The sequence below is a fragment of the Zonotrichia leucophrys genome, chromosome 5 (assembly GCF_028769735.1).
Source record: "Zonotrichia leucophrys gambelii isolate GWCS_2022_RI chromosome 5, RI_Zleu_2.0, whole genome shotgun sequence".
NCBI classification, from domain to species: domain Eukaryota; kingdom Metazoa; phylum Chordata; class Aves; order Passeriformes; family Passerellidae; genus Zonotrichia; species Zonotrichia leucophrys.
In genome coordinates this window covers 54231236-54257334 of record NC_088175.1, presented here as the reverse complement: position 1 = coordinate 54257334, position 26099 = coordinate 54231236, and the positions used below count along the sequence as shown (strand labels likewise).

Genomic DNA, 26099 nt, shown 5'->3' with positions numbered 1-26099 from the left:
CAGGTTAAAGAGGTGTCAGCACATCCAGCAGAAATTTCTCTTGGCTAACACCTGCCCTTATCATTACAGGAAAATAACTGACCTCTGAGGTTTTCCCAGTGATCAGCTGGAGCTTGGTACCTATAACCAGGAAAACAGGAAGCAAAGTTTTCACTTGTCCTTCCCAGTGTGAGAGCAACTTCCAACGTGGAAATGTACTTCCCCAGCTCCGAGGGGCTGAGATTCGTAGCTGTGAAATTCTCTCTTGTGCTGCAACTTTAGGGGACCAGAATTTCAAAAGCCATTTAAAGATATTACTGACTGAAGCCGTCTTTTGGGAATTTGTCACTCTTGCAAATATTGATAGGTTGTTTTTCCTGAATTGGTCACTGCCCTTTAGAAGATAGAATCAGTCAGGTTTTCTCTGACCACAAAGGAGCCCATCAAATATCTGTTGTTTTAACTGTGTATTTTGGCATACTTCAATATTGTCAGCTGTGGCATATTTATATGCATAAATATGGACAGCTACTGATTGAGGATTTTACATAACTTTTTTGTAATTTATTTTGTAGCACTTTGCAGTTCATCTGTATTGGATAGGGGTAGGTTTGACTTCAAATGTTTCAGAATGCACTGACACAGTATTTTGGATTTTAGGTAATCACTGAAATAGATATATATGTATTTTATATCTGTATTGCAGAACATCCTTCTTATATATTTTGTACTACATTATGTTAGACATTCAGTACATTACTTGATGCAGATATGTTTTGTGTGTCTGAATACAAAATCCAGAGACATATTCCATATTGAATACTCCATATTCAACTCCAGTGCTCCACATGGTGACTAGGAATTCATTCTGTGAGTACTGTAAATTTACTGCCTCTGCCAAATACAGAAGTTTCCACTCCAACTTGATCATCCTTAATGAACATTTAAAAAAATTATCAATTTTTTATCAAGGAGTTTATAGGTAAATGAATTATTATACATTTGTTTTAGGAACTGAATTCAGATGCCAAGGAAAATCAGAGAATCATAGAATGTCCTGATCTGGAAGGGACCCACGAGGATCACAGAGTCCCATTCCCATCCCTGCACAGAACAACCTGAAGAGTCAAACCCTGCAAACATAACTGCACAAATGAACTGCTTAGGAAAAGAATGGATCACATGTGTTGAATGCAGTGTTAGGAATTAGGCCATAATATACTTACCCAAAAGCTTTGTCTTACAACTGAAAAATAATTGTCACCTGCACGGGGATGGGTTTTTTAGCAAATGCTGTGATATATACAATATACTATATACGATATACTATATATAATATATATATAATATATAATATATAATATATAATATATAATATATAATATATAATATATAATATATAATATATAATATATAATATATAATATATAAATGTGTGATATATATATAATAGTACTTTATTAATGCTTCTTGAAAAACTGCACTGGACATTATATGGGAAAAAACAGAGTTATACTGGAAACAGAGCCTGTGATTTCTTTAGCCTTTTCCAGTTGTACAAGCTGTAGGTGTTGCAGCAATAGGTCACAGATGATTGTGAGAGGGTCTGTTCACAAGCCAATGCCTGAGAATGTGACTGAAGGGCAGCCTGCAGGAAGCAGCAGGGAAAAGACACCTTTTGCCATGTAAATCCTTCTCTCAGTCTGAAAAAGAGGCCTTAACTTCTCATAATTTCATTTCAAAGTCTAGGGAATTAATGACTACTCCATCATACTGGCTATTTGTAAAGGTTTTCTAAAGTTTGGAAAGGATTTTTATGAGAGAGAGAGCCTTGCCCTTTGCCCTGGCTATTCTTCCCTGTTTTCTCTAACCAAAGGGCAACATTGACAATTGTTACAAACAGTGGGTCCTCAAGGTTCATTTAGAAAGGTTTAGCGAGGGAATGTTCTTCAGAGAGCCCCACAAACTTTGTCTGCCCCCTGGGGTGGTGAAACAGCAGCCAAAGGCCTAAAAACAGAATCCTGACTCGAGCCGACATGAGAAAGCTAACAGCTCTTCCTGAGCGTTATCTCTGGCTGATTGATGTATTGTTCTTTGGCTTCTTTATTTACTATTTGTCTTTCTAATGCATCTTGCAATCGCTCTACAAACCGCAAATATGGCTCTGTAGCACCCTGGCTCATGGCTGTGTGGCTTTGAGCTGCTGTGGACACGTCAGCCACTTTCAATATTACCTGCAATCCCAGGGCCCCCAGAATCTGCAGGTGTGTGTTCATCTCTCTGGGGGGATGCAGGCACCATGCTCTGTCACAGGCATCACCCTCACACCCAGCACACACAGGTCTTCCCTGCAAATTCAGCTTTCTAACAGAACCAAAGCCAACGTGTCAGAGCACCGAGAGGATTAGTGCACATCTTCACAAGTTTAGAATCACTGAGCTACACAGCTTAAGCCACGGATTGTCACTAAAGGTGTGCTGTATTAGCAAGGAATCACTTTGAGGAACAGAATTAACAAGGATAGAGGGCAGGATCTTCTGCAAGGATTAGTTCCTGTTTGAATTGAGTGCTTAGGCATTACTGTGTACGCTCCACAAAACGTGGCACTACGGGCATTACACTGCCAGAGGCATTTTGGAATTCCTGCTTAGGAGAAGATTTCATAAATAGTGTAGGTTATCAAGTCATGCACGTTGTACTTTCCAAATTTGTGCCTAACCTCATTCAGTGTGGTCAAAATACCATAATGGGCATGTTACAATGCAACTGTGACAGCCCCAGTATAACCAGACCTAAAGGCTGGTCAACTCAAAAGAAAATAATCAGAAGATAATTAAATTGAAATGCTAATTTACTTACATGTACATGCTCTATATTATTTTTCATTTGGTCCCATTCAGCAGGAAGCATAGCTAAATAAATATCTCTAACAAACATACCACTCTCCCATTGTCCTCAAAACCTGCTCAGGTTCAGAGGTGGAAACACAGCCTTATTTTTAATCTGTATTCTGCCTGTTCCTGTAGTCTAAAAAAAAATGAAACAAGGTTGGGATCAGCTTTGCTTTTGCAGTGCTCCAGGCTTGGGTCCCAGGAGTGCCTTGATGTTGTGAGCTGTGCCTTACAGGGAGCCTCTGATAATCCCACCTGGATTTGTCTCTGAGCCCTTGCCGTGTTCCTGCAGCTCTTTATTCCATGCAGCAAGAGCATGAAGATTCTTCCTTGAAAATGTCCCAGTCTTACCTGGGAGAGTTCAAACCAGAGGTGTAAACCACAAGGTTTGCCTGAAAACTGCAAACAGGATGAATCCCATAATCCATGAAACCACCAGGTAAGTAAGATTGCTGTTAGGAGCATGGAGACATGCCCCCCTCTCATATCAGGCTTCCTTCTTGCTCTGTTCCTGGTGGAAATACTTGATACATTACAAAAGTCATATTTTTTAACAATTTTCTGTGGTTTCTACTGAAAGGGTTATTGTTCCTGCTTTTTCCAGAAAACATTTCAGGTTTTCCCCCCTGTAAAACTACCCCTTTGAAAATGCTGAATTCTAATAGTAACATTATTAGGCTTTTAATCTATAATCACACATGATTTATAGTTTTTAAAACTATTCAATTTTGCTGGAGATTAGCCTGCAGGATAAATCCCTCCCCAGTACTGTGTCAGCAGCTCCATGCTGTTGCTCAGTGAGTATAACTCAGCATATTAAACAGGGCAATGTGCAACCTCAAAGAGGATGGTGACTGAAATGGCCTCACCTTTGATGCCTCTGAGGCTGCATTAAGCAGCTCAGGCTGGATCAAACCTTCCCAGTGAAACCTCCAAGCCACCTGGTTGTTAGGGATATTCTGACAAATGGGAATGGCATCTGGGATCAGAGCTCTCCTCTGCCTCCTCATAAATGCGTTAGAGTGCAGAAAATGGGTATGTAAAGCAGGCAGCAGGGGATGGAAGAAAACAAGACAATTTATATAATTTTGCCTCTGCCTCAGATCTGGAAGGAGATTTGCTGTCCTCGAGTTAGGCATTCATGAGGTTTGTGCTCATTTCTTTGGCAACTTGAGTTTTGTATTTCTGGAGCAGAGAAGCTGTGATGGGCCTGCACCACGCAGTGCCTGTGCCACTCTAATTAAAGCATATGTCTCAATTATACCAGGTTCCTCCCTTCTCCAGCTATAAAAAGACAGACACTACTTTGTCACTTTTCTGCTATGTTGCAAAACTAATTATGGGCTGTGAGGTGCCCACATGTATTTTTATGCATCTCACCAAGCTAACATTAACTGGAGCACTTAGCAGGCACTGATGCCCTTGCTTATTTCCTATTAAGTTGGTAACTCTGTGGAGAGGCTTTTGAGGCAGAAGTGGTTTTAGGGAATTTGCTAAATTTCCTGCTGCTGTGTCAGAGCTGCACAGCTCCATGGCAGCTCTGCATGCTGCCTCCTGCAGCAGCTGCACATGTCTCTGCAAAGGACACAGGAGAGCAGGAACAGAGCAGAGGTGGCATGGAAAGAGAAGGTACCATTTGAATTGCACAGAAAGGACAGTTTGCCACTATTTTATTGAAGGCTCTCTTTCTTCTGGCCCCCAAGCTGAGAAGCACTGGTTGCATTTTAAACAACAATAAAAAAAAATATTCCTAGTTACTTCCAAATCTTTCCTGGAATTAAGGGAATTATACTGTTCCAGTGCAAGATAAGTTTCACTGTACATCATTCTAATATTTGTTAATGAGGGGATTTGACTTTTGCAAGGATTTATTTCAGAGGAGGTTCACTCAGCTAAGGCAAGGATGAGTTAAGTACACTGGGTATATGTGTTAAGCCCAAATGACTTACACATGCTTTAAGTAGTGTTATCTGCTTTTTGGGATATACATTTATTAAATTACTTATCTGTGTTGAGAAGCCTGGAATAAGATTTGAGTGATAAGATACTAATTCTGCTGAGGAACATGGCCAGGACACAAATATTATACAAATGCCATAGACTATAATCTGTTTGGGAATGACAGTAAAACTAAAGTATCTAGCATGAAGAATTTGTGAAGTTAGCTCTACTTTTTTTATAATTTCTTCAGAGTCATTTTGAGTTATATCTATGAGAAATATATACTGATAAAAACTCTTTTGAAATGTTGGATTTTAATTGAATTTGCTTGTGACTAGAAGAGTGCCAGTTGCTTCTCATTACCCATTTTGAGATGAATAGAAAAGATATGACTGGAAAATTCTATTTTCATGACATCTTAAATCAAAGAAATGAACCCTAGTAGAGGAGATATTTATTAATGCCTGAATCAATCCATATCTACAGAGATGTGATTAAGTAAAGTAAGTGGAAAATGGCAATGGCCTATCTTTTAGAATTATTCTTTCAATACATCAATGTCAGGCTATATTTAATGTTTTAAGTTAATTTTCAAGGGGTACCATTTTCTCACTGTAATTTCATTTTTTAAAATTTTGTTTCATTGTCTCAATTTCTTTTCTCTATGCTTTTCTAAAATATGAAAGCACATAAGCAAAGAAGCCTTTTGAGCTTGGTATGTCTGATTTCACTTACTGGGAAAGAACATGAACAAACAATTCAGGAGCTCGTTTTAACTGCAGTGAGGGAATTCAAGAAAGCTGAAGAATTTGATGTAATTCATTCTGGATTTTGCACTCATAGTTTCCTGAGCATTTTGGCAACTTCTCTATAAAGACAGCATCAAAAACAAAGTCAGCACCATATCCTCTGTCTTCTAAATGTGAAGATATTTAATATGGATTTTTAGAGTTTGTATTTTGGGGGTTTTTTTGGTTGTTTCCTCTCCTGATTCCATTATCCTTGTGTCATGACTACTTTTCTTTAATCCAGGCCACATAAGACAACTCTGCTGTCATAATTTATGTCCTAAAAACAAGGTGGCAGTGATTACCTGAAACTTTACAATTGGTGAGCTGCATATCATCCTTGGGATGCATTTACAGGACATATTCGTTCTTAGAGTCATTTAAGACTTCATTGGTAAATTATTCTGTATTAAGATCCTTCTATAAAAGCCTCCATTCCATGGGATAAACTTTATCCCATAGCTGTTCTTAAACATATAAATATATATATGTTCTTAAACATATATATAAACCTAGATATAAAAATATATATATAATGTTCTTAAATCCTGTATGTATTACTGCCTTTGAATCCTTTATGCAGATTTTCAGCTCACAACAAGAACAGTGGTTTGCTGAATCTGGGCCTAACAGTGAATCTAATGAATTATCCTGTAGCTATTGAGATAGAAATAATGTCTTAATTTGTTCCAAACTAAATTGATGAATGGCAGAGATAGTCTGAATTGAGCTAATGAGAATTAGCAGAGACATGACTGCAAAAGCTGCAGCACTTGTCCAGTTTGTGTGTGTCAGAAATTGATTTCATGGGAAAAGCAGAAATGAGGCCTTCTGAAAGTGAAACTTCTGTAGAAAGTTAATAGAAGTAATTTTTAACTCCCTCATCAGTTATTAAGGAAAAAGTATAGAATTGGTTCTGAAGACTTGCTAGATGGCATTGTTGGCCAGAGAGAAAAGTTAATTGAAGAGCAAGTTCCTCCTTGCAAATTAAACTATTCCTCTGAAAGTTCTGTTAGTTTCTTGAACTGTTACTGCCTTTTTAAAAATTATTCTATGACTTATCACTTTCTAGAAAATGAAAATTTCAGTACAGATTTAATCATACACAAATTTCTGCCCTGCCCCTTTTTCTCCAGGCTGCCTTGGATAATTTTGGTTGGTGCTGGGAGGCAGGGTGTGCTTATGGGTGGGCGTAGGACCAGGAAGGCTTGAAAAGTAGAGGAAATAACTGTGCCTTCACGATGGAATGCATGAGAAATGTCATAACCTGTGAGACATGGGTTCACAAGCAAGGTGCTGGGGAGAAATTGGCTCCTCCTTTTCTCCCACCTCGAGGTGCTCACACCTTTGGAACGACACCTCCAGAGCCTCCTGGGGGTGGGGGTTTGGTTTCCCACTCCTGGAGCTCTGGCACAGAGCTGAGTCAGACCTTTCCCTCCGCAGGGAAGGCAGTGGCTGCTCCAGAAATGTTGACAAGCTTGGGAATAGCAATGAAATGCAAATTGCCCTAGACAGGGAAATGTGTTTGGAGGGCATGTGCTTTCTCAAAAGGAAATGAGGAGGGAGCTTCCACGGGGAAAAATAAGAGTGTTGGTGTCAGGTGAAGGTGGTGGACATGGAAGGACAGGTAGGTCAGGCAGACAGGGAATGTTCCACACAGGACAGCGTCACAAACCAGTGGAACGCTGCAATCTGGAAAACTGGGACACTGACTGGATTTGTTCTGAAGCATTCATTGCCTAAATTAAGGACAAAAGTTTTTATGAATGTCCATCAGCATCTGTCACGTGAAACCCAGTAATTTTTCCACAGGCCGTTAGTGATTTGGATTAGAACTCTATTCTTTGTGAAAGAGTGAGACTGAAAAGGCCAAAGTGAAGCAGAGGTTAATGGCATTGTAGTACGCACTACCTTAAACCAGTTTAACCTGGAGGGGACAACCTTGCAGATTAAAAAAGAAAACTTCTAGTGAACATCACAGAGATGGAAAGAGATGAGAAAATAACCCCCCATAGTTTCAAGGCTGAAGGCTGGTTTGCTGTGTGAAGGAGAGGCTAAATTATGTGTTAAGTGTTCAGTATCTCTAGGCAAACATGAGCTTGAAGAAAATGAAGCAGCAAATCCATTCTAATGCATAAAATTATTTCTACCATGAATTATTTGCCAGTTACCCTTCGCTTCCATTCTGACATAAGTTGAAAGATATGTTCAATTATCTCCATATACCACTAATAATGAAAATTTCAAATACATCCAGGAAAAATTGCAAGGGAGGAAGCTGATTTTAAAAGGAAGTTAACTAATCAAAATGTTTTAATCCAAAATGTCTTGCCTGTTAATTTTTTTCCCCCTAGTGTTTTAAAATGAAAATGTCAATTTAAACTAGATCTGTATGCAAATGAATGGATTGGCCTTTCACTCCACCTTGAGTTACAATGGCTGCACGTGAAGTTACAGCTCCACTAAAATGTGAATTTCATTCTGAGTGCAGGCATTTTGTGTTGTGCAAAGCAGCTGTCTGTTCCATCATGTATTCTGAGCACATCACTCTGAGGAGAGAAACTAAGTACCTGGGTAATGCTGCAAAAAGATGGAGAATGTCACAGTATCAGGGGAAAAAAAGTTCTTTTCAGTCTGCAGAAGAACCTGTAATGTGTTGTGGATGTACACATGGTCATTACACTCACATTAGGTGTTCTGTACTGACTTGGCTCCTCAGGCTTAGCAAACTGAGTTCACAAAATGGGTAATAAGGAAAGGCCATTTTCACAAATCTAAATCTACTATTAGTCTAAGTTTTCTCTACAATTTTCCAGAAATCGATACAGAAAAAGAGAGTAGTCCAAATAGCATCGTGCTTGAAAAACAGAAAGTCAACGTCAAACTCTCTGCTGCAGTAGTCTGCCATTCTACACATTTTCTCTGAGTTATGTTTAATTTTTTTATTTAATCAGATGTCTCTTGATAGATTTTTTTCCATCTGCAGTGGAATTCCACTCCAGGTGTGATTTCAGGGGGGAAGATGTGGTGGCCAGTGCAAAGAATGCAGAAGCTGGCGAGGCACATGTGCCTTGCTCCCTGCAAACAGGCAGCAAAGCAGCCCTTGCATCCTGATCCCCTTGGACACACTGTGCTCCCTTCACAGGCCACAAAAATAACTTTAGTGCCATTAATCCATGTTGCAGTGTGTTTTAAACTTTCAGGTCCCTTCCCCAGGTGTACCAATACCCTCTTCCCCTCCCCCCCTCGTCCCTTGCTGAGTGAGTCCTGTCAATCAGGCTTAACATTCCAACAAGGCGTCGTGTGGTTGGTCAAGTTCAAAGGATGCCCCTCAGGCCTGGGGGTCATTGGCCTGTCTAGGTGTCATTCTCCCCTGAGACCCCGCCCCTCTCACCTGGTTGGTGGCTCACCTGTCCCCTCCCCTCCCCCTGCAGCTTAAAAGGTGAATCAGGCCATGCGGCCGGCATTCTGTTGGAGCTGTTCCTAAGATTCAGACCTCTGTAACCATGGAATAAACCTCTGGATATTAAACCCTCCAGCAGAATCCTCTCCTTTTTCTCTTCACCATCGCTTGAAGCCTTCCTCCTGAGGTAAACGGAGTTCCTAACAAGCCTGGACTTGTTTGGCGCCCATCAGCAAGCTAAAGGTGTCTCTGGGGTGATACACCACAGCTGCCGCCTTTGGCTCAGCAGCGAGGGTCAGACTGGCCCAGGCACAATCTAACTGGTAATATTGGGATTCATATTCCAATAAATCCAAACCCTGTTTGATCATTTAAAAATTCTGCTGAGTGGAACAGGCTGCCCAGGGAAGTGAAGGATTTAGAAGACATGGGGATGTGGCACTCAGAGACAGGGATTAGCGGTGGCCTTGGCACTGCTGGGTTAATGGTTGGACTACCTGATCTGCAGGGTCTTTTCCAACCTAAACAATTCTGTGCTATCAGGATATCAAATCCACATTCAATGAAACCCCTGGTGCACCTTTTCTCTGTCTCTCTCTGATCCCTTTTGACTTCTCATCTCACTAAAAAGGTAATACAAGTGTTATTATCTAAGTTGGACTTTACAAAAGCAATATTTTCTGTGAGTAGCTCCTTTTAAGTTCAGTGCCAATTTAGCAGGTGGGGAAAGCAGCATCAGCTTATGAATCTATTTCTCCTACTTTTTATTCCCTATGATTTACAAAGGGATTTTCTTCACTGCTATTAAAAGTTTGGTTTGTTTTTGTTTTTTTATTGTTTTACTTTTCCTAGGCATCCTTGTGATTCTAAAGCAAATAATCAAGTGTCTTTCTGCTGAAATTTCTCCATGTGTTTTGTTTCTCTGGAGACAATTTTGTCACGTTGTGCCATGCATGCCCTCAGGTCAGGCAACAGTGAGGATACTTCACATGAAGAAGTATTTTTTGCTGCCAATAAGCAGCTTCATTTCTGATGCTGAAATTCTGTTACCTTCAACTTCCGTGCTATTAAGTGGTGCCATTAAATACTAAAAAAAAAATAAAAAAAAAAAAAATTCTGATCTGTCACCTGTGTAACAGTAACCTAAATAACAGTAACAGTTATTTAGTGCCAGACTCCAATGCACCATCCACAGAAAGCTTCCTCCACCTGAGAAAAGGTGAAAAGGGATCATTGTGACTCAAAACCAACTCTGAGAGCATTCCATTGGAACAAATGCACAACTAAATTTCACAACATGCATTGTACTAGTGACACTCCTACACAAAATTGCCCACTTTTAAAGACAGAGAAAACGATTTCCACAGAAGTTTCATTTACTTCTTTATATGGGTAATATAGAAAAGAAAATATCTGCAAATTTCAAGGTGAAGCAGCCAAGGTAAAGAGAATACTTCACTGCTGGCAGTATTCTACTAATGGATGGATGCAAAGGCGTGCAGCTGTAGTGCTTTGAGGGTCCTTGCACAGCCATTCCATCTTAACTGCAACTTAAATGGAAGGATAGAATCATGGACTTTAATCCTATAAAACCCACTTTTTAAATATGTCAACATGGATGAAACTCCTACATCTTCAATACTGCAAAATTATCTCATTTCATAACTTAGAATCTCTCTGGTTTCCAAATACAAAAGGAATTAAAGCAGTAGTGGGAGGAAGAAAAGGGATGACAAGAAAATTAATGATGACCAGACAGCATCATTCCAGAAGTGTGGACAAGAGGACAGTTTTCATCCTTTGCTTCTCAAACCATGTTAAAAAGACAATTACACATTTGAATCAGGAGAGATGCTGGGGTTTTGGTGACGGTTTTTTGAGGCATGGGGAGGGATCATGGGAGAGAATGCTCTTCTGTTTCCCTCTAGAGGTGCTACAGACGATTTCATACCAGTCTGCAAAACCTGCAGAGTGCACGTCCTGCTGAGATGATGTGGGTATCTAACCCTGCCTCACCTCCCAAACCACTGCCATGGAACCCATGGTGATCCACTTCCCTCAGGCAGTACCAGGAACATCTCACTGCCTCTTGATCCCTTCACTGCTGGTTCTGCCCAGAACTTCATGCAAATCCTGCTTTTCTACATGGACAGCTCTGGGCCATTGTCATTAAGACACAAATTGACACACGTTGAGATATATGGATCTGGTAATAGAGAATTTATGCTGTTGATGTGTACCATCCCCCTGCCTTACAAATAAACAGAATATTTAAATCATGAAGCTGCTAAGGAGTTTACCAACCCAGCACTACATCTACTTAGCAGTGTGCCGAAAAAAAAAAAAAAAAGAGCTTTAAAGTGAAATAAAAGACTGAGGAAGCTGAAGGAAGGTGAAGAGAGAAGACAGGAATCCATTTTAGAAAATGCAGACTCTGAAATCGAGTGTACCATCCATCCAGGTGTCTGCAGCGTGAGCAGGGGAAGATGTGATTCTGCAGACTGTGATAACAGCTCTTTTTCTGTAGCACTTCTTCTCTATCAGATGTGTTCCTGCCTCCCCATTATATTTAGATGTGCACTGGAGGCAATTTTAGGGCCACCTCAGTGAGCACGTTTTTTCTCCCAAAGAATGCACAGAGGGTAGTGTAAGATGTGAGATAAAGAGAGCACTAAATATAGAAGTGCTTTAGTGCTTTAAGTCCACAAAGATGAGCTGACAGAACCCTCTCCTCCTAGCACATTTTTTTTCCAACTTGTTTTACCTTGCACATGCTACATGTGAAACACACCTAGAGAGGAAAATGAATGTTTTCTGCAGCTTGTTCTGCTGTTCTCCACAGAATTATGAGATGAGTGTGGTGAGCTGCCCAGACTTAGAGATGGTTGTGACTATATTCAGAATAAATGGTATTATTCAGTACATTCTCACTTATGGGTAGGGAAAAAAAGTAGCACTGTTATGCAGCTTGTGACTTAAAATCTCATGGTAACTTAAATGCCTTCTCCAGTTTTCAGTTCATTTGAATCAGTTTGATTCATTTTGTAATTTAAATAATTTGATAGTTTTAGATGAGAGCTGTAAACTGGCTTCTCCTAAATTACAAATATACTTTAGAACTTTGTTAATCTGATTTTGGGTACTCGATCTGATACCTTAAAAGGGCCTAACTTCAAATTTTTTAGGAAGTATAATTTTGAAAGAATTTTGTGTACTTATCTCTGACCTTCCTGACTCAAAACTGTCAGAAAAGAAGGATGTGTGTGCTGATTTAGCACTGAAAGGTTTCCCAAAATAAGTAACTTTTGAGAAGAACATGATGATGGGGATGAAGACAGTGAGCATCTAATGCTATAGATACATTTGTTTTTAAAAATATCTGTATTGTAATGAAAAAGGTATTACTGTTACAGATGGGATGAGAAGCTTTTTATATCTCCTTTTAGGATAAAAGCTCGGTGTCAAATGGAATGTTTTTCATGGCTTCCCCAAGAATGCTGGTGTTCTATAGATTAAGTAAAGTGAAGGAGTTGGGAAAGGAGTTGGAAAATGAGAAACAACGCTGAGCTACCAAGAGAGATGGGTCAGGGTGCTCACAGCAGAAACCTTGGGGGAAAATAATCTGTCTTCATTCCATCAGGATGGCTGCAGCCAGTCAGAAATGAAGAAGCAGATGTTGAACTCAGGTAATTTCTGATGGAGAGAAGCCTATCTGCTTTCTTCAAAACCAAAGCTGATCGCTCACTCACACTTTAATCATCAGATTTTGGGAGAGGAGGACTACCTTCAGATCTCTGTTGAGGAGGTCATTGTCAGATGTTTCTTTTGTAGAGAGGAAGAGAAGGGTGGTAATTTGCTCATAATTCAGTTCTATTGCATTTCCTGATGCACAGCTCAGGCTACCTGTTGACATTATTTCATTTGTCTTTTTGTACTGTTTACAAGATACTATTGCCAGACTACAGCAAGAGGATGTGCATGAAATCTGAGCTTCGGTGGGAATTCTGTCCCTGATTTTACAGTAGAGTCAGGATCTAATCCTGAGCACCACTCATTTCCACCTGCACACAAAGTGTGGTGATCCCAACAGAGTGAAGTTTACAGTTAAATTAGCATTTACTGTAAGATTCTGTGCTCAGTGAAGTGCAGATATTGAAAGGTTCTCATTATTTTAAAGTGATTCCTTTCTTCCTGATGATCATAAATATCTCTCTAGGGTGCTTGAAACCAAAGTCTGCTGTTTTTTCTATCATTTTTGTACACACTTTTGTTTCACTTTACTGCATACATATTTATTTTATTGTTGGGGTTATTCAGAAGAGTTTTCATAATGCAGATCAGATGGTTGATTAAATCACAGCTGGCTTTTAAAAATACTCATAAAACCCCAGCATGCTTTTAAAGAGAAAACATATATAGAGTTCAATGAAATCTGAAAACAGATGTACAAAATACAGTATGGAGAATTGTTCTTTTGTTCTTCAGAGTTAACCTTCAAAGTGTTTCTCCTATTCACTGCTCCTTTCCAAATAATTTTACTGCAGGAAACAGGAGGAGATGTTAGGTAGGGAGGGCAATGACTTTAGACAAACATTATTTCTGAGGATGTCAGTAATTGGTTGCCTGGCAAGAAAGGGGATGTTTCCTGATGTTGTGATAAACTGCTTTTTTTTTAGTTGTCAGGTTTGCCCCAAATACCTGAGTGGGGGATTTTTCCCCAAAAGTTCATATAATCCACTGTGAAAACCACCAGCTGTCAGTTGTTTTCTGCTTCCCTGCCCATCACAAGCAAGATCCCACCATGAGGCAGGAATCCTTTTCCAGATGGTGTATGCAGCTTTAATTTGAAGTTTGCCTGGTGAAGGGAGCAGTGAATGATTGAGCACTCACTAAGGCAAGAGGTAGCTTGTGACTCCTGTTTTCTTGAGTAAATAGAGCAAGGTGTTTAATCAAGCAATGAAGGGCCAGGAGAATGTAGCTACACAAATCTCAAATGTCATGATAGCACAGACATTGCTAATGCATTCCCATCATTTGAGCCTGTCACTTCTCCACAGTACATGGTGTGAAATGCTCACTCTAAATCTCTGTTAGGGAGCCACAGGAAGGCTCAGACACTGCAAAAGCCTCTCTGCCTCATTTACCCCTGTGAATACTTCCAGTAACTTCAGCAAGACTAGCTACAGGGGTCAAAATATCCATGATTTTAGAACTGGAGTGTGCACTGAGCCTACATTGCCTTTGTGAGAACCAGGGCAGAATTCAGAGATTTGTGTGTCTGTCATTTAATCTTCCCCAGGCAAGCACAAAGCGATGCTGCCACGGCCCGTTGGATTTTTTGCGGGCAACATCACACTTTTCACGTTGTTCCTCATACACATGTATTCAGAATGTTTAGAGAAATGAGCACACATGACAGGAAATGAAATGAAACAGTGAATAAAAATGAAGCTCTCTGCTGCAAAGGCGTCATAAGGCTGGGGCTGATAAATCTCCATGAAAAAGCTCTCAGTCAGGTCCTCAGTTCTGCTGTTGTTTCTTTAGCTCAGCTCCCAGAAAAATAGCTCACTTAGCATGAAAGAGTGATGCCTCCTGCCCCTCTTCCCCTGGGTGGTTTGGCTGCCTATTTTTCACAGAGTGAACGAATGGAGGAGCAGAGCTGTGGCTCTTTCTGCAATGACCTGAGCAAGGTTTTCTACAGAGAGAGCCCTCGTGCTCCAAGGGGCTGTGACTGAACACAGCAAAGCTGCCACACACCTCCATGGCCACCCAGGGCCTCCACAATACCTGCAATTCTACTTCTCACAGCATGACAGGGAGTTGGAAAGAACCCACAAGCATCACCCAGCCCAACCCCTCAGTGAACAGCCCTTACAGGGGTTGAATCCACAACCTCAGCATTATCAGCACCCTGCTCTGACCATTGCAGCCAATCTTGCACTAAATATTGGCCTTTGAAGTTCCTACTGTCATTCATGGCAGTTCAAAGTTTCCTGGTGAGGAGAAAAGCTAGAGAATCTACAGATACATATATAGATACATACTGTAGGAGTATTATGTCCTTCTCCTCAGGTCAGCTCCCACTTCAGCTGCAGCTTCTAATGCTTCCCCCCTACAGGGCAGTGGAGAGGCCTGAAGACAGTCCTTGTGTGGTTATTTAGTGTAGGGGCATACAGCATGGGTACATGAAGGTGGTATAGAATGCAATCTCATCCCCTAAAGAGCTGCAGCTGAGCCAATTATTGAGGATTAGGAGCAGGCCTGATGTTAACAGACCACACCTGTAGCCAATAAAAGGAGTGAGATAAAAGACTGGATTGGTGGGAATTGAACTCAGCTGGCTGCTGTGAGGACAAGGAAGAGTCAGTGCCTGGAGGAGCTGCCTACAAGAAACATCAATGAGGTACAAAACTCTGGTAATACGGAACTCTTGCAATGTAATGACAATAGAACTCTTGCAATATAATGACAACAAACAGTGACCCTGATGTGATTCAGGAGAAAGGACTTAAGTACTAAACTATGTGACTTCATGGATTTGGGACTAAAGCTATATGACCCTGTGGATTTGGGAAACAGGACTTAAATACTAAACTATTGGTAAAATATATCAATTGCAGCTATTCATGTTTGTTAAATATGAGTATAAAATATTTTGAAGATAGGTACTTTGTAAACTGAGAAAAGCTGCAAAACTGGACCAACACTCAGAAACATATATATTTGTACTGAAATATGTTGTCTGAGCATCTGTATAACTATTGGTTCTCAATGAAATATATGAATATATCATAATGTTAATTTATTTGAATATGTACTTGTAGAAATGCTGCAACTCCGTAATTAAAAGAAAAAGGGGGAATTGTAAGGGGATACAGTATGGGTAAATGAAAGTGGTATAGAAAGTAATCTTATCCCCTAAAGAGTTGCAATTATTAAGGATTAGGAGCAGGCCTGATTTTAGCAGGCTGCACCTGTAGGCAATAAGAAGAGTGTTATAAATGAGTGGGTTGGTTGGTTGAGGGGAGCTGGACTCAGCTGGCTGCTGTGAGGACAAGGAAGAGTCAGTGTCTGGAGGAGCTGCCTACAAGAAACATCAATGAGGTACAAAGCTCTGGTAATATGGAACCTTTGCAATGTAATGATAATAGAGCTCTTGCACTATATAATGACAACAATTTAGCAAATGGTGCAGTCTTATCGTAATTTTGGCAAGATCTGTAATTTAATCTCATGCCTTCTAGCACTAGTTAGGATCCAGCAATTCCTCCTCTCTGTGCAGCTGATATTTTGTCCTCTGTTACAGATCCTGGAATCCTGAGGGGTGCCATCCTCTAACCAGACTTTGAAGAGGGCCAGACAAAACTTTTGGAGAAAGAAGAGTCTGTGTGCAGTGGCACTTTCTCTCCCACCTGTTTACCTGGGCCACAGGTGAGCTGCAGGAGATGAAGGATGGGCACATCCACATTTCAGGCTGTGTTAGCATGCTGGCTTGCTGGATCTGGAGGTGCTTCCCAAACAGCTCTGCTGTCCCCTGAATAGGGCACCCTTACAGTGAACCCCTAAGGAAACTGGAACAGAAAAAGTCCACTTTCTCTGAAATAAAAAGCCCTGCCAAAATAACATGAGGACTGAGTAAACAGACTGCGCAGAGAGGGAACTGTAAAACTCTGAAATACCCTGTTTGGTGGAGAAAGATGCCTGATGGCTGTGATATCTAGTGGGGATTAAAGGCTAAAAATGGCTTGAGGCTTTTCACATAAGCACAGTATGTTCAGAGGGAAGAATACTTTCAAGTTTGGCTCCAAATATTGAAAGTTAATTTAAAGAGTAGGATTTTGCAGAAATTTTGATAAATCCATAAGCTATTGAAATGCTTTTTGTGACCTCTGCTAGAAAAAAAAAGACGGAGGAAGCATTCCCAAAACTGTTCAATAATTAAATGCGTGTTTGAAATGATTTTTTTCCCCTGCCTGGCTAAATACATGTTTAAATTGAAAGTTATATAACCCTGTAGAAAAAAAGGCTATGGCACAGTCTAATCCTGAATTATGTGCAGAATGGTTACAACCAAGATCCCTTTAATACAGCTATTTTAGTCCCAGCACTGTGCAAATGCTCTTTGCTTGTCTTCAAGAATTGCTGCCTATGAATTGTAAAATACTGGGGGCAAGATTTTTTTTTTTGGTATTTGCAGCACCCACTGACAATTTTGGGTGGTATAATTGAAGGACAGGCTTGGCTGACCGGGATCACAGCCTGACTTTGGTTTATGTGCAGTCAGTGTTGCTGTGAGCTTTTTCTCTCCCAGAGCTTTGCTTGAGAGAGATTTCTGGGGGGGAAAAAAAGGATTGGCAGAGGAGGGTGAGAAGAAAGGAGAAGGGGGACGTGTGGAACAGGGACACTCAGAGACACTTCCACTTGCAAGGAAGCAGGAATTTAGGATGGTGTCTGACCTTTTTCAGCATGCAGCTAATGTGTGGAGGAAATTATTCTTCATACACCACTGCTGTTCTTGGGGCTGTTGTAGCAGGGAAACATGGAGGGTACAGGGACCACGGAGAACTCAAGAAGATGCAGCACTGATGGGCAGGGAAAGTATCAGTTTAGAAAGCAATGTTCTCATCTGATAAGGGATTTTGAGTTGTTTCTGTTTTGAAGCAGAATACCCATCACTTCGCTCAAAACAATTTGCTTTCAAAATATTTTAAAACCTAGTCATAGAAGGGCATTCCAAATGAGAAATCAAAAGAGCTTATTTTGAAATTTCAGTTTTCTCAAAGCACTAACTCTGAAATACCTTTTTTTTCTATTAATTTTTGTTTTAAACTGGAATGATGCCATTTCTACTACAGAGGTTTTGGTTTTATTCTTTTGACTGCTTTAGTTTGCTTGATTTTTTTTGTATGTAGGGTTTTGGTTTTTTTTTTGTAGAGAAATATCCATCCTGAAAAAGCTCCCTTGGAAATTCTGATGGCCACGCTCCTGGGCTCTGTAAACTTCACATGGTGCATACACATGGACACAACTCTCTGAATTATTATTCCTCTAAGCTGCTCCCAAACCCCCAGTAAATGGTAGCTGAAGCCTCAGTGACTTTACAGGATCCATCCTGTTTCTGGCCATGCCTGTGGAATTACAAGGCTGTTTGGAAATGCCTTGCATGAAGCTTCACTCCTTTGAGAGCCAAGCTTGCAGTGCTTGTACCACTGACTTGGGACCAACAGAAAAAAATTCCTTATCAAACCACTGCTCTCCAAGGCACTTAGCTTTTTTTTTTTTTTTTTTTTTTTTTTTTTTTTTTTTGCCCTGACCCTTCCCAAGTTTTGCTGTTTATTACTCTCACCATCACCCATTTGCCCCAGCAGAATTAGGCACATGCTGCCTTTAACTTTCTGAAAAGCTGGGAATATTTTATCTCTACCCTGTGTGATTGGGCATAACTGTGTCCTTTGTTTAGCCACGCTGAGTGCTGGCCCCCAATCATTTAAATGCATGGCATTCCTGACAAATCTTCTCCTACAAAGTAATTATTACAATCATTAAATGTACAAAGAAAAAGCCCCCAAAAGACAAAAGGAAAAGCCCAGTTTTGAAAATTAATGCATATAAATAGTAGTTTAAAAAGTATTTAAAAAGAAAAACACTGTCTGCAGCAGTTCTCTACTGTACACTGAGTACTATACCTGTTGTGCTGATGCTGAAGCCCAATTAATTTCTATTTCCTCCTTACTGTGGTGACCCTTAGGAATTGGAAGGATTAAAGATCTTTGACTTTCCAGCATCTTTTGGCTATGAAATGATTCATTACACATACACTTTCATTTTTTGTCTGCACAGTTGATTAAGAATAGACAGAAAAAATCATGCAACAAAGGGTGACCTTGTGACTCAGGAGAAGATGAATATCCACTAATCTGCCTCTCAAAGGCAATTATGCTTTCTGGTTTTGGTTTTGAGTACTTCTGGTCTTGATTGTGGTTTTTTGTTGTTTTTTTTTTAATTAAAAAAAATCATTAAACAAGGTGAATCTTATCCCGTGTGTTTACTGCCTTAAAATAGCCATAAAATAGTTGTTGTTGCTGCTAAGATTTGCCATGTTTTTAAGATTCATGGGTTTGCAAATCTGTCTCTCCTAAAGAGACTCATATTTGCAAATCAATTAAATAGGTACATCTCCACAACCATAACTGGTTGCTTCCCTGATGCCAAAGCCTAAAGAAATAGAACACCAGGTTAATACAGGATAGGTTTTCCGTATTAAAAAAAAAAAAAAAAAAATTAAAAATCAACTTTTGTTTCTCTTTTACTGACACAGAAAAAGTAGATATGGCACTTGACATTGATGAGTTGGATTCGAATTCATAAACAGAGACTTGGTTTGTTTTTGTTCCTCCTCAAATTCAAAAGTTCTGTTAACCACTGTAAATATTTTAAAGGCTTCTCTGAGCTCTTGCTCGCTGCCATCACTTCTCCAAACCCTGCAAGTTGCCAGAACAGGGATTTCAGAAACACTAGCTAAAACATCTTGACAAGCTAAACAGTTTTTAGAACTGGAGTAGGTGGACTTAGCTGACTTCCTGCCAGCTCCAGAGTCTGCACACTGTCGAGGGAGATAAGCAGCGCAAGCGGAGCGGATTAAGGCTGGTGCCAGCACTCTGCAGATCCTGGGCCTGCTCCCATCCCTGCCATTAGCAGCGCCGTGTCCTGAGCAGGCCCTTCCTCTGTGGGTGAGCTAGGGGCAGGATTTACCTATTTCTTTCAAAGAATGTTTGTTTTCCTCCATTTTTGAGGGTTTAAGCCCTTGGCCTTATGACCTGCACCTATTCATGTGCATTTGGCAGATGCTGAACTGCTCACAGCTCTTAGCAGGAATGGACTTGAGCAATGCAGCCTTTTCCAGTGCAGACTTCAGTATTTTGTGCTTTTATTATGCTTTCCATGAACAACTGACTGAAAAATTTAGCCTCTTTTCATCTCTCTTGCACATATACTGTGGTTGGTATGAACATCTCCAAAACAGGGAACTTGAAACTTCCTTCTGGTGATGTTATGATTCCAGTTGCATCTCAGTTATACAACAGAAATGCCTAAAAATACAAATTCTCAAATCTTTCTTGCTTGGGCAAACTCAAGAACAGCAGCAGTGATCAATTAGCATTTTTTAGAATGCAGAATTTAAAATACTTATAGACACCCTAATTTTTAACTCTCTCCTTGCCAAAACATTAACATGCATTTCAACATGCATCCTAAATTAAATTTTTTTCAATATGCTTTTATTTCCTGAATGTGTGCAGAAGGAATCCAGCATTGTCTGATATACTGTTGTGTTTTTGACCTAGACCCTAAAATAGCTTGAAGATTCTTACAAACAGATCAAATCAATTTCTTGGCTTTGAAATTTCTGGCATACGCCGGTTCTCTCTGGATGTCAAAGTGAACAATTTGATATACAGCTCATGTCTCTTCACAGCTTTGAACTATCCATAACTCTCTTTTGGATTTTAGTAAACACATTTCTTAAAGTCTGTGGCATGTTACTTCTCAAATTCTATCTGCATTACCCAGGGTCTTGTTTCTGTACTCGTTTCTCTCTTAGATTCAGAAATATTTCCCTGTATTTCCATTTCAATTTGCACCTTGATCTATTGAGGCTATTTGAGATGAGACAAAGCTGCCAATGGGGTGTTAGGAATAGGATATTTTTTAAAGTGTATATATGAACTTAAACATTCAGAAAAAAAGGAGCAGTTTTTGTTCCATGCTTAGATATTAAACATAACTATATTTGACAACTGAGAAAATAGCATCAGTGGCAGAAGCTATTACACTCTAAGAGCAAAGCCACAAATTTACCTGCTAAAACGACTTCCTTACTCCAGTTATCCCCCTCATCTAAGTTGAGAAAACTCCTCAAGGAAGTTCACCTGCTTATCTGAGCACTTTGAGAATCCCAAGAGCCAGGAGAAACCAGAGCTGTATTTCCAGCTGGCTCTCTGTGCCTCGCAAGTGATGTTTAACAAGCCACGGATTTTCCTTTCTAGGGACACAGCAAGTTATGAAAGAGGACACTTGGCACCTTCTGAAAGAGAAGGTTTTCCTTTATCTGAAATGGACCCTCTGACACTTTCCTGCTTCTTATCTGACACCTTCTTCTTTCATGGTTTTCCATTTTATCTTGTGACAAAGCCGTGTGGTTTTGCTTGATCCCACTTGAGTTTGGAGATGGCAGCCAAGGAAATACCAACCCCTTGTTTTTTCTCTTCAAACATGCCATCAGTTCGTGAACAAATACAACCAAAAACCCTAACCCTGACTATGTTTTAGATGCTACTAAACAAAACATGCCAACAAGAAAAATTAAGGCTAAAAATCTAAAAATAGAAAGTATCTTTTTTTCTTGATAAGCCAGAAACCAGTGTAATCTGACTGGCAAATAAAAAAAAAAAAACTTATCTTGTTCATTTCATGCTCATGTTACAGTTGATCCACTTAATTATTTCTACCTTTCTACAGCCCACTGCTGCTTTTTTTCTGCTTGGAAAAAGTGTCAGTGTTACAGGAGAGAGATTTTATGTTCAGAGGGCCTTGGATTAGAAGAACAATCATTTTGATATTGGAGATTCGTCTTTGGCACCAGACTGCTTTTAAGCACGTAAAAAATTTTTATGCTGACTTGTGTCTGTGTTACAAAATAATTTCAAACACTGGGATGGAAACAGATGCTATAGGCCAAAGAATGAAAACTGCTGGTTTAGGAAAAAAACATCTTCCAGTGTTATTAGAAAACAGAAGAAAGCACATGGCATAATAGGTCAGTTTAATGGCATTGTTTGCAGTAAAGCTGACATTTCAAGCATAATCTGCAGTGCTCACTTGAAGTAGGACATTTTGCTGGGCAAAGAAGGATTTGATACGTTCTTTTATATTGCTGTGTCAAATTGGATTAGAACACAATAAAATGGAGAATGTAAAATAAAGGCCTTTGGGCTCGCTGCTTAGGAGTGTAATAAGATGCACAAGGAATTAAAATGAATTGTACTCTTCAGAAGTATGTCAAACCTGTCATGTGCAGTTTGTGTGGAGCTTCCCTTTTGCTCATTCATTTCCTAGGAATATCCTTCCTGTGTGCACTTTCTGCTGACCTACATAAAGTGAATTCCCTTCAGTGCCTTTGCCCAGCATTTTTCTGTTCTCCTAATTATTATTTGAAACAAGATGATGTTCAACTATGAATTATTGAAAACCTGTTACAGTTGATACAGTTTTGGTTTCCAACCATAAACTTCCCAATGGGGCTGAAAACTTTGCCAAAATTTCTTTCTGGAGCTGCCTGCTGGCCTGGAGAGCAGCCACAGGAGAATTCACTGCAGCACTGAGTAGCCCTGGATCAGGATCCAGCTCCTGCTGTCAGGCTGAGAGAAATCTCAGCTACACAGACAAGAAAATGGGCTGAAACTTGGTTTCTTAAATGATGCGTGGAGTATTTCTCATAACCTCATGGAATGAATTCTAACCTTTGAAATTTGGGAAATGTTAATTGGTAAGCCGGGTACTCCACATTTTCATTTATCTGCTACTCTTATCTCAGAACTCACATTACCCAAAATTGGATGTGTCTCCTATGTGCCATGAGTCACTTGCTTTGAAAAGGCCTCTGTTAGCTGGAAAGCCAGTGACAAGTCTAGATGGCAGGGCTTGTGTTCTGTTTGGATAAACAGGGTTACACTTCATGGGAGAATTGGTATCAGGAGGAATTAATAAATGACTCATGTTGCAGTCCTGAATTTCATTTCAGATATTACAGAAAATCCGAATGTAAACGATATGCTGCATCGTTTACATTCATTGCATTTTGAAATTTGGAAGAAGTGATTCAAAAGAAAATACCAGAGCCAATCTTCTGCCTAAGTTAAAGCAGGGAAAAATGACCTGTTCACATCAAAGCAGCCCCAGTGTGCGTGCACATTCAGCTTTCAGTTGACTGTGAAAAATGAAGTTGATCTTTGGACACTTAATGCTGTATGAAGGCAGCCTTTCACTTGCAATGACTGTCATCTGCTCTGTCACATCCTTACTTTTCCCTTGCAGCTGAGAAGCAGTAACTTCTACAAAAGCCAGGTTTATCCTTCCTGACACCGAATGTCCGTGCCCCTGCCCTTAACCCCCCAAGCTTGTGCTGCTGCTGCTGCACTTCCATCCTCCTGTGGGACAGGATTGTGCAGAGACTTCTCCTTAAGGCCAGGAAAATATCCATTTTCATAAAGAATTTTCCAAGAAAAAATAATAAATGAATCAATTTGGTCTTTCATACGGCATGTTACCAGGCCACAGAGGTATAAGGTGAGGGTCTGAATTCAGGCAAGCTATTTGTCTCAGAAAATCCTTTCCTTTTCAATGACTTCGTGTTCTCAGCTAAGCAGATGTTTCAGTGCTTTCCTGAACCGAGGTCTAACAAACTTACCCTTTGATCTTACTGCTAATGATGTCTGGTTTATTTGACTCTAAAATGTGCACTGCACTGGAGTGTGGTTTGACGCAGCAAATGAAATGTTTCCTGACACTTGGCACTGGTGGCCTCACCCCTGTGGATTCCTGCAGTGTATCATTCTCACCGAAGGTCTGTCCTCCCGTGGGTGTGTGGGATTCATCTCCAATGGCACTACAAGGGGGTTGGCTCCTGCTCTGAGTAGAAAGCTCCTTCTTTTTTTGGAAGTTATTTCCATGATTTTATACCTAATTCCTGTTTGGATTCCTGCATAGAACTTGATAACAGAGACTTTGAAATACAGACTTCTAAAATACATTCCTCGTTTCCCTGGGAATATAGTGATGCCAAACAAAGAGTTAACCAATTCAGTGTGTTAAACCATTCACTGCTTTCATGGAACAGCACTGTCTGAACTCTGTTTGGCTGGATTGTAGCTCTGGGGTTTTCTGACTTTATGAGAATAAAGTCTTCAGTCTTTTGAAGAACCGAAGATTGCTACATAAGAAATGTTGAATCTGCAGTTCTGGCTGATTAGTGTGCTGTAAGTTACATAAAAAATCATGCAAAACAGGAAGACAGGCAAAATAAGAAAAGTAATATTTCCTTAAGTAAGTTTCAGATTAAGTAAGATTAAAATATTCTCCAGCATTTCTGCCCTATCAGCAGGGCAATGACTAAACCCACTGTCTCCTACATAAAACATTCTTTAATATATCCAAAGAACAAGAAATGAGGACTGAAAATGTACTGTCAATTTCCCTGGATTAAGGTCAAAGCTTGAGAAAGAGAGAGAATAGAGTATTTTCCTTCACAAATTCAACAGACAATTTCAGTTTTAATCAGATTAGGGAAATAAAGTCAGAAACTAATAAAATTCAAAAAGAAGAATTATAATACTTACATTGGTGACATATTCAATATCCTTCCAAATATTACATTCCCTGGGAAAATCTGCCAAATCTAAAAAATTATCCACTACCACTTGGCCAATCAAGTCGTGCCTGGAGAATCTGTCAAAGTCATACACAGAGAAATGGAGTTTCCTCGTGTTGAGATCATTGTAGGGGACAGTAAATAAAAAAACTTCATCAAACACTGGATTTAGGGTCTTTCTGTGCACTTTAGTCTGGTGCTTCGTTTTCCTGTCGGGGAGCAGATAGATCTTCACGTAGGGATCCGAAGTTCCAGAGAAGTCCTTGGCGGGCAGGTTGACGGCCTTGTGGATCTTCACTATCAGCTGCTCCAGGTCACAGTCATACTTGAGGATGAAGTTGAGTTTTCCACAGGCCTTGCTGTTGCTCCTGCGGCCGTCATCCGTGTCCAGGGATCTCTGCTTGTACAGCTCGGGCTTGATGCGGCCGATGCCCGTCAGCTGCTCCTGCTTCTGCACCTGCTGGATGTTGAAGTCAGGGTTGGACAGGTTGAGCTGCCTCCGCAGAGAGTTGTGCCTTAAAGCCAAAGGGAAAGAATTGAAACAGGCTGTGCACACACACACGCTGAAGATCCCGCTCACCTTTGGTGTTTCCGTAACGTGGGGTCGGGTTTCTGACAAAGGGATGAACCAGCTCAGCGTTTGTGGGAGCTGACCTTCAGTGTCTGTTCCCATGTCTCAAGCTGGGCTGAAATGGTTTGCTGATCACCCCAACAATTGTTTTCCTTTTTCCCTCAAACCTGATGTAATAAACTCTGTGGTACTTTAGGCTGAAAAGCTCCTTTACTTTCATTAGCTGAGGATAAGAAAGTTGCTTTTAGCTTTAATAATTCACACTTACTGTGACTGAAATTTCTCCCTCATGGATGGTAACAAAAATCAAATTTTCAATCCCCGTTGAGGTGGGGAGATGGGAAAGCAGAATTAGGTAAAAGCTTAATCTTCTATGAGTTCCATTTTATTGTCCTATTCATATGCAGCAATCACTCAGTGTATTGGAGCACCAGGAGCTCAGGTTGAACACAGAAAGAGCATGTGGAAAATGCCAGCACAGGATTAATCCAAAGCTATCTATATTGAATGTAATCAGCAAGAGTTCCTCTGCTATAATTGTTCATTCATTCCTGGTAAATATCTGTTTACCCATGCTTACAGCAGGAACAGCCTCATATGTGCTATCCTAATTTTTTTTTTCTCTTGTTGCATAATAAATACATAATCTTATGACTCTACATTAGTCATTTCCAGGATAAAATATTATCATGTCACCAAAGGAAAAAGAAAAATTCAACCCTTAAGCTCCTCATGGCAGTGAAAGGCACAGAATATCCTGTGGAGGAATAAAAAGAAGAGGCTAGCAAAGAGCCACTGGGCTAGTGCTGTACCTTCTCCAGCTGAACAGCATCTGCTTTGACTCAGATATTTACTGGCTCTTCACATGCTGATCCTTATTCTTGCTGTATGAAACATAATCCTTTTTTCACCTGCCCCTGCACACACTCTCAGCCTCCCCCTTTCCTCTTCTCTCATGTATTGGTTTTCCAGTTCCCCTGGAGACTTCACTGGCTTGTGCTCAGTCACTCTTCTCCCCAAAGTCATGATTGTGGCTAAAACCTATGAGTTTTTTAATCCTATTTCTAACTCTTGCAAGAGTTTCATTAGCCTGCCCTAC

At 40.2% G+C, this 26099-nt stretch overlaps 1 protein-coding gene across 3 annotated transcripts in view; it reads right to left on the bottom strand.

The window, feature by feature from the left end:
• Positions 1–26099, bottom strand: part of SYT9 (synaptotagmin 9) — a 72105-nt gene that overhangs the window by 9658 nt on the left and 36348 nt on the right. For all 3 annotated transcript variants that reach the window (XR_010440652.1, XM_064715686.1, XM_064715687.1), the window contains exon 3: positions 24398–24944. Coding sequence is in view for 2 of the 3 variants with exons in the window: in XM_064715686.1 (XP_064571756.1) it covers positions 24398–24944 (547 nt within the window). In the remaining variant the exon portion in view is untranslated. The remainder of the gene's footprint in view (positions 1–24397; positions 24945–26099) is intronic.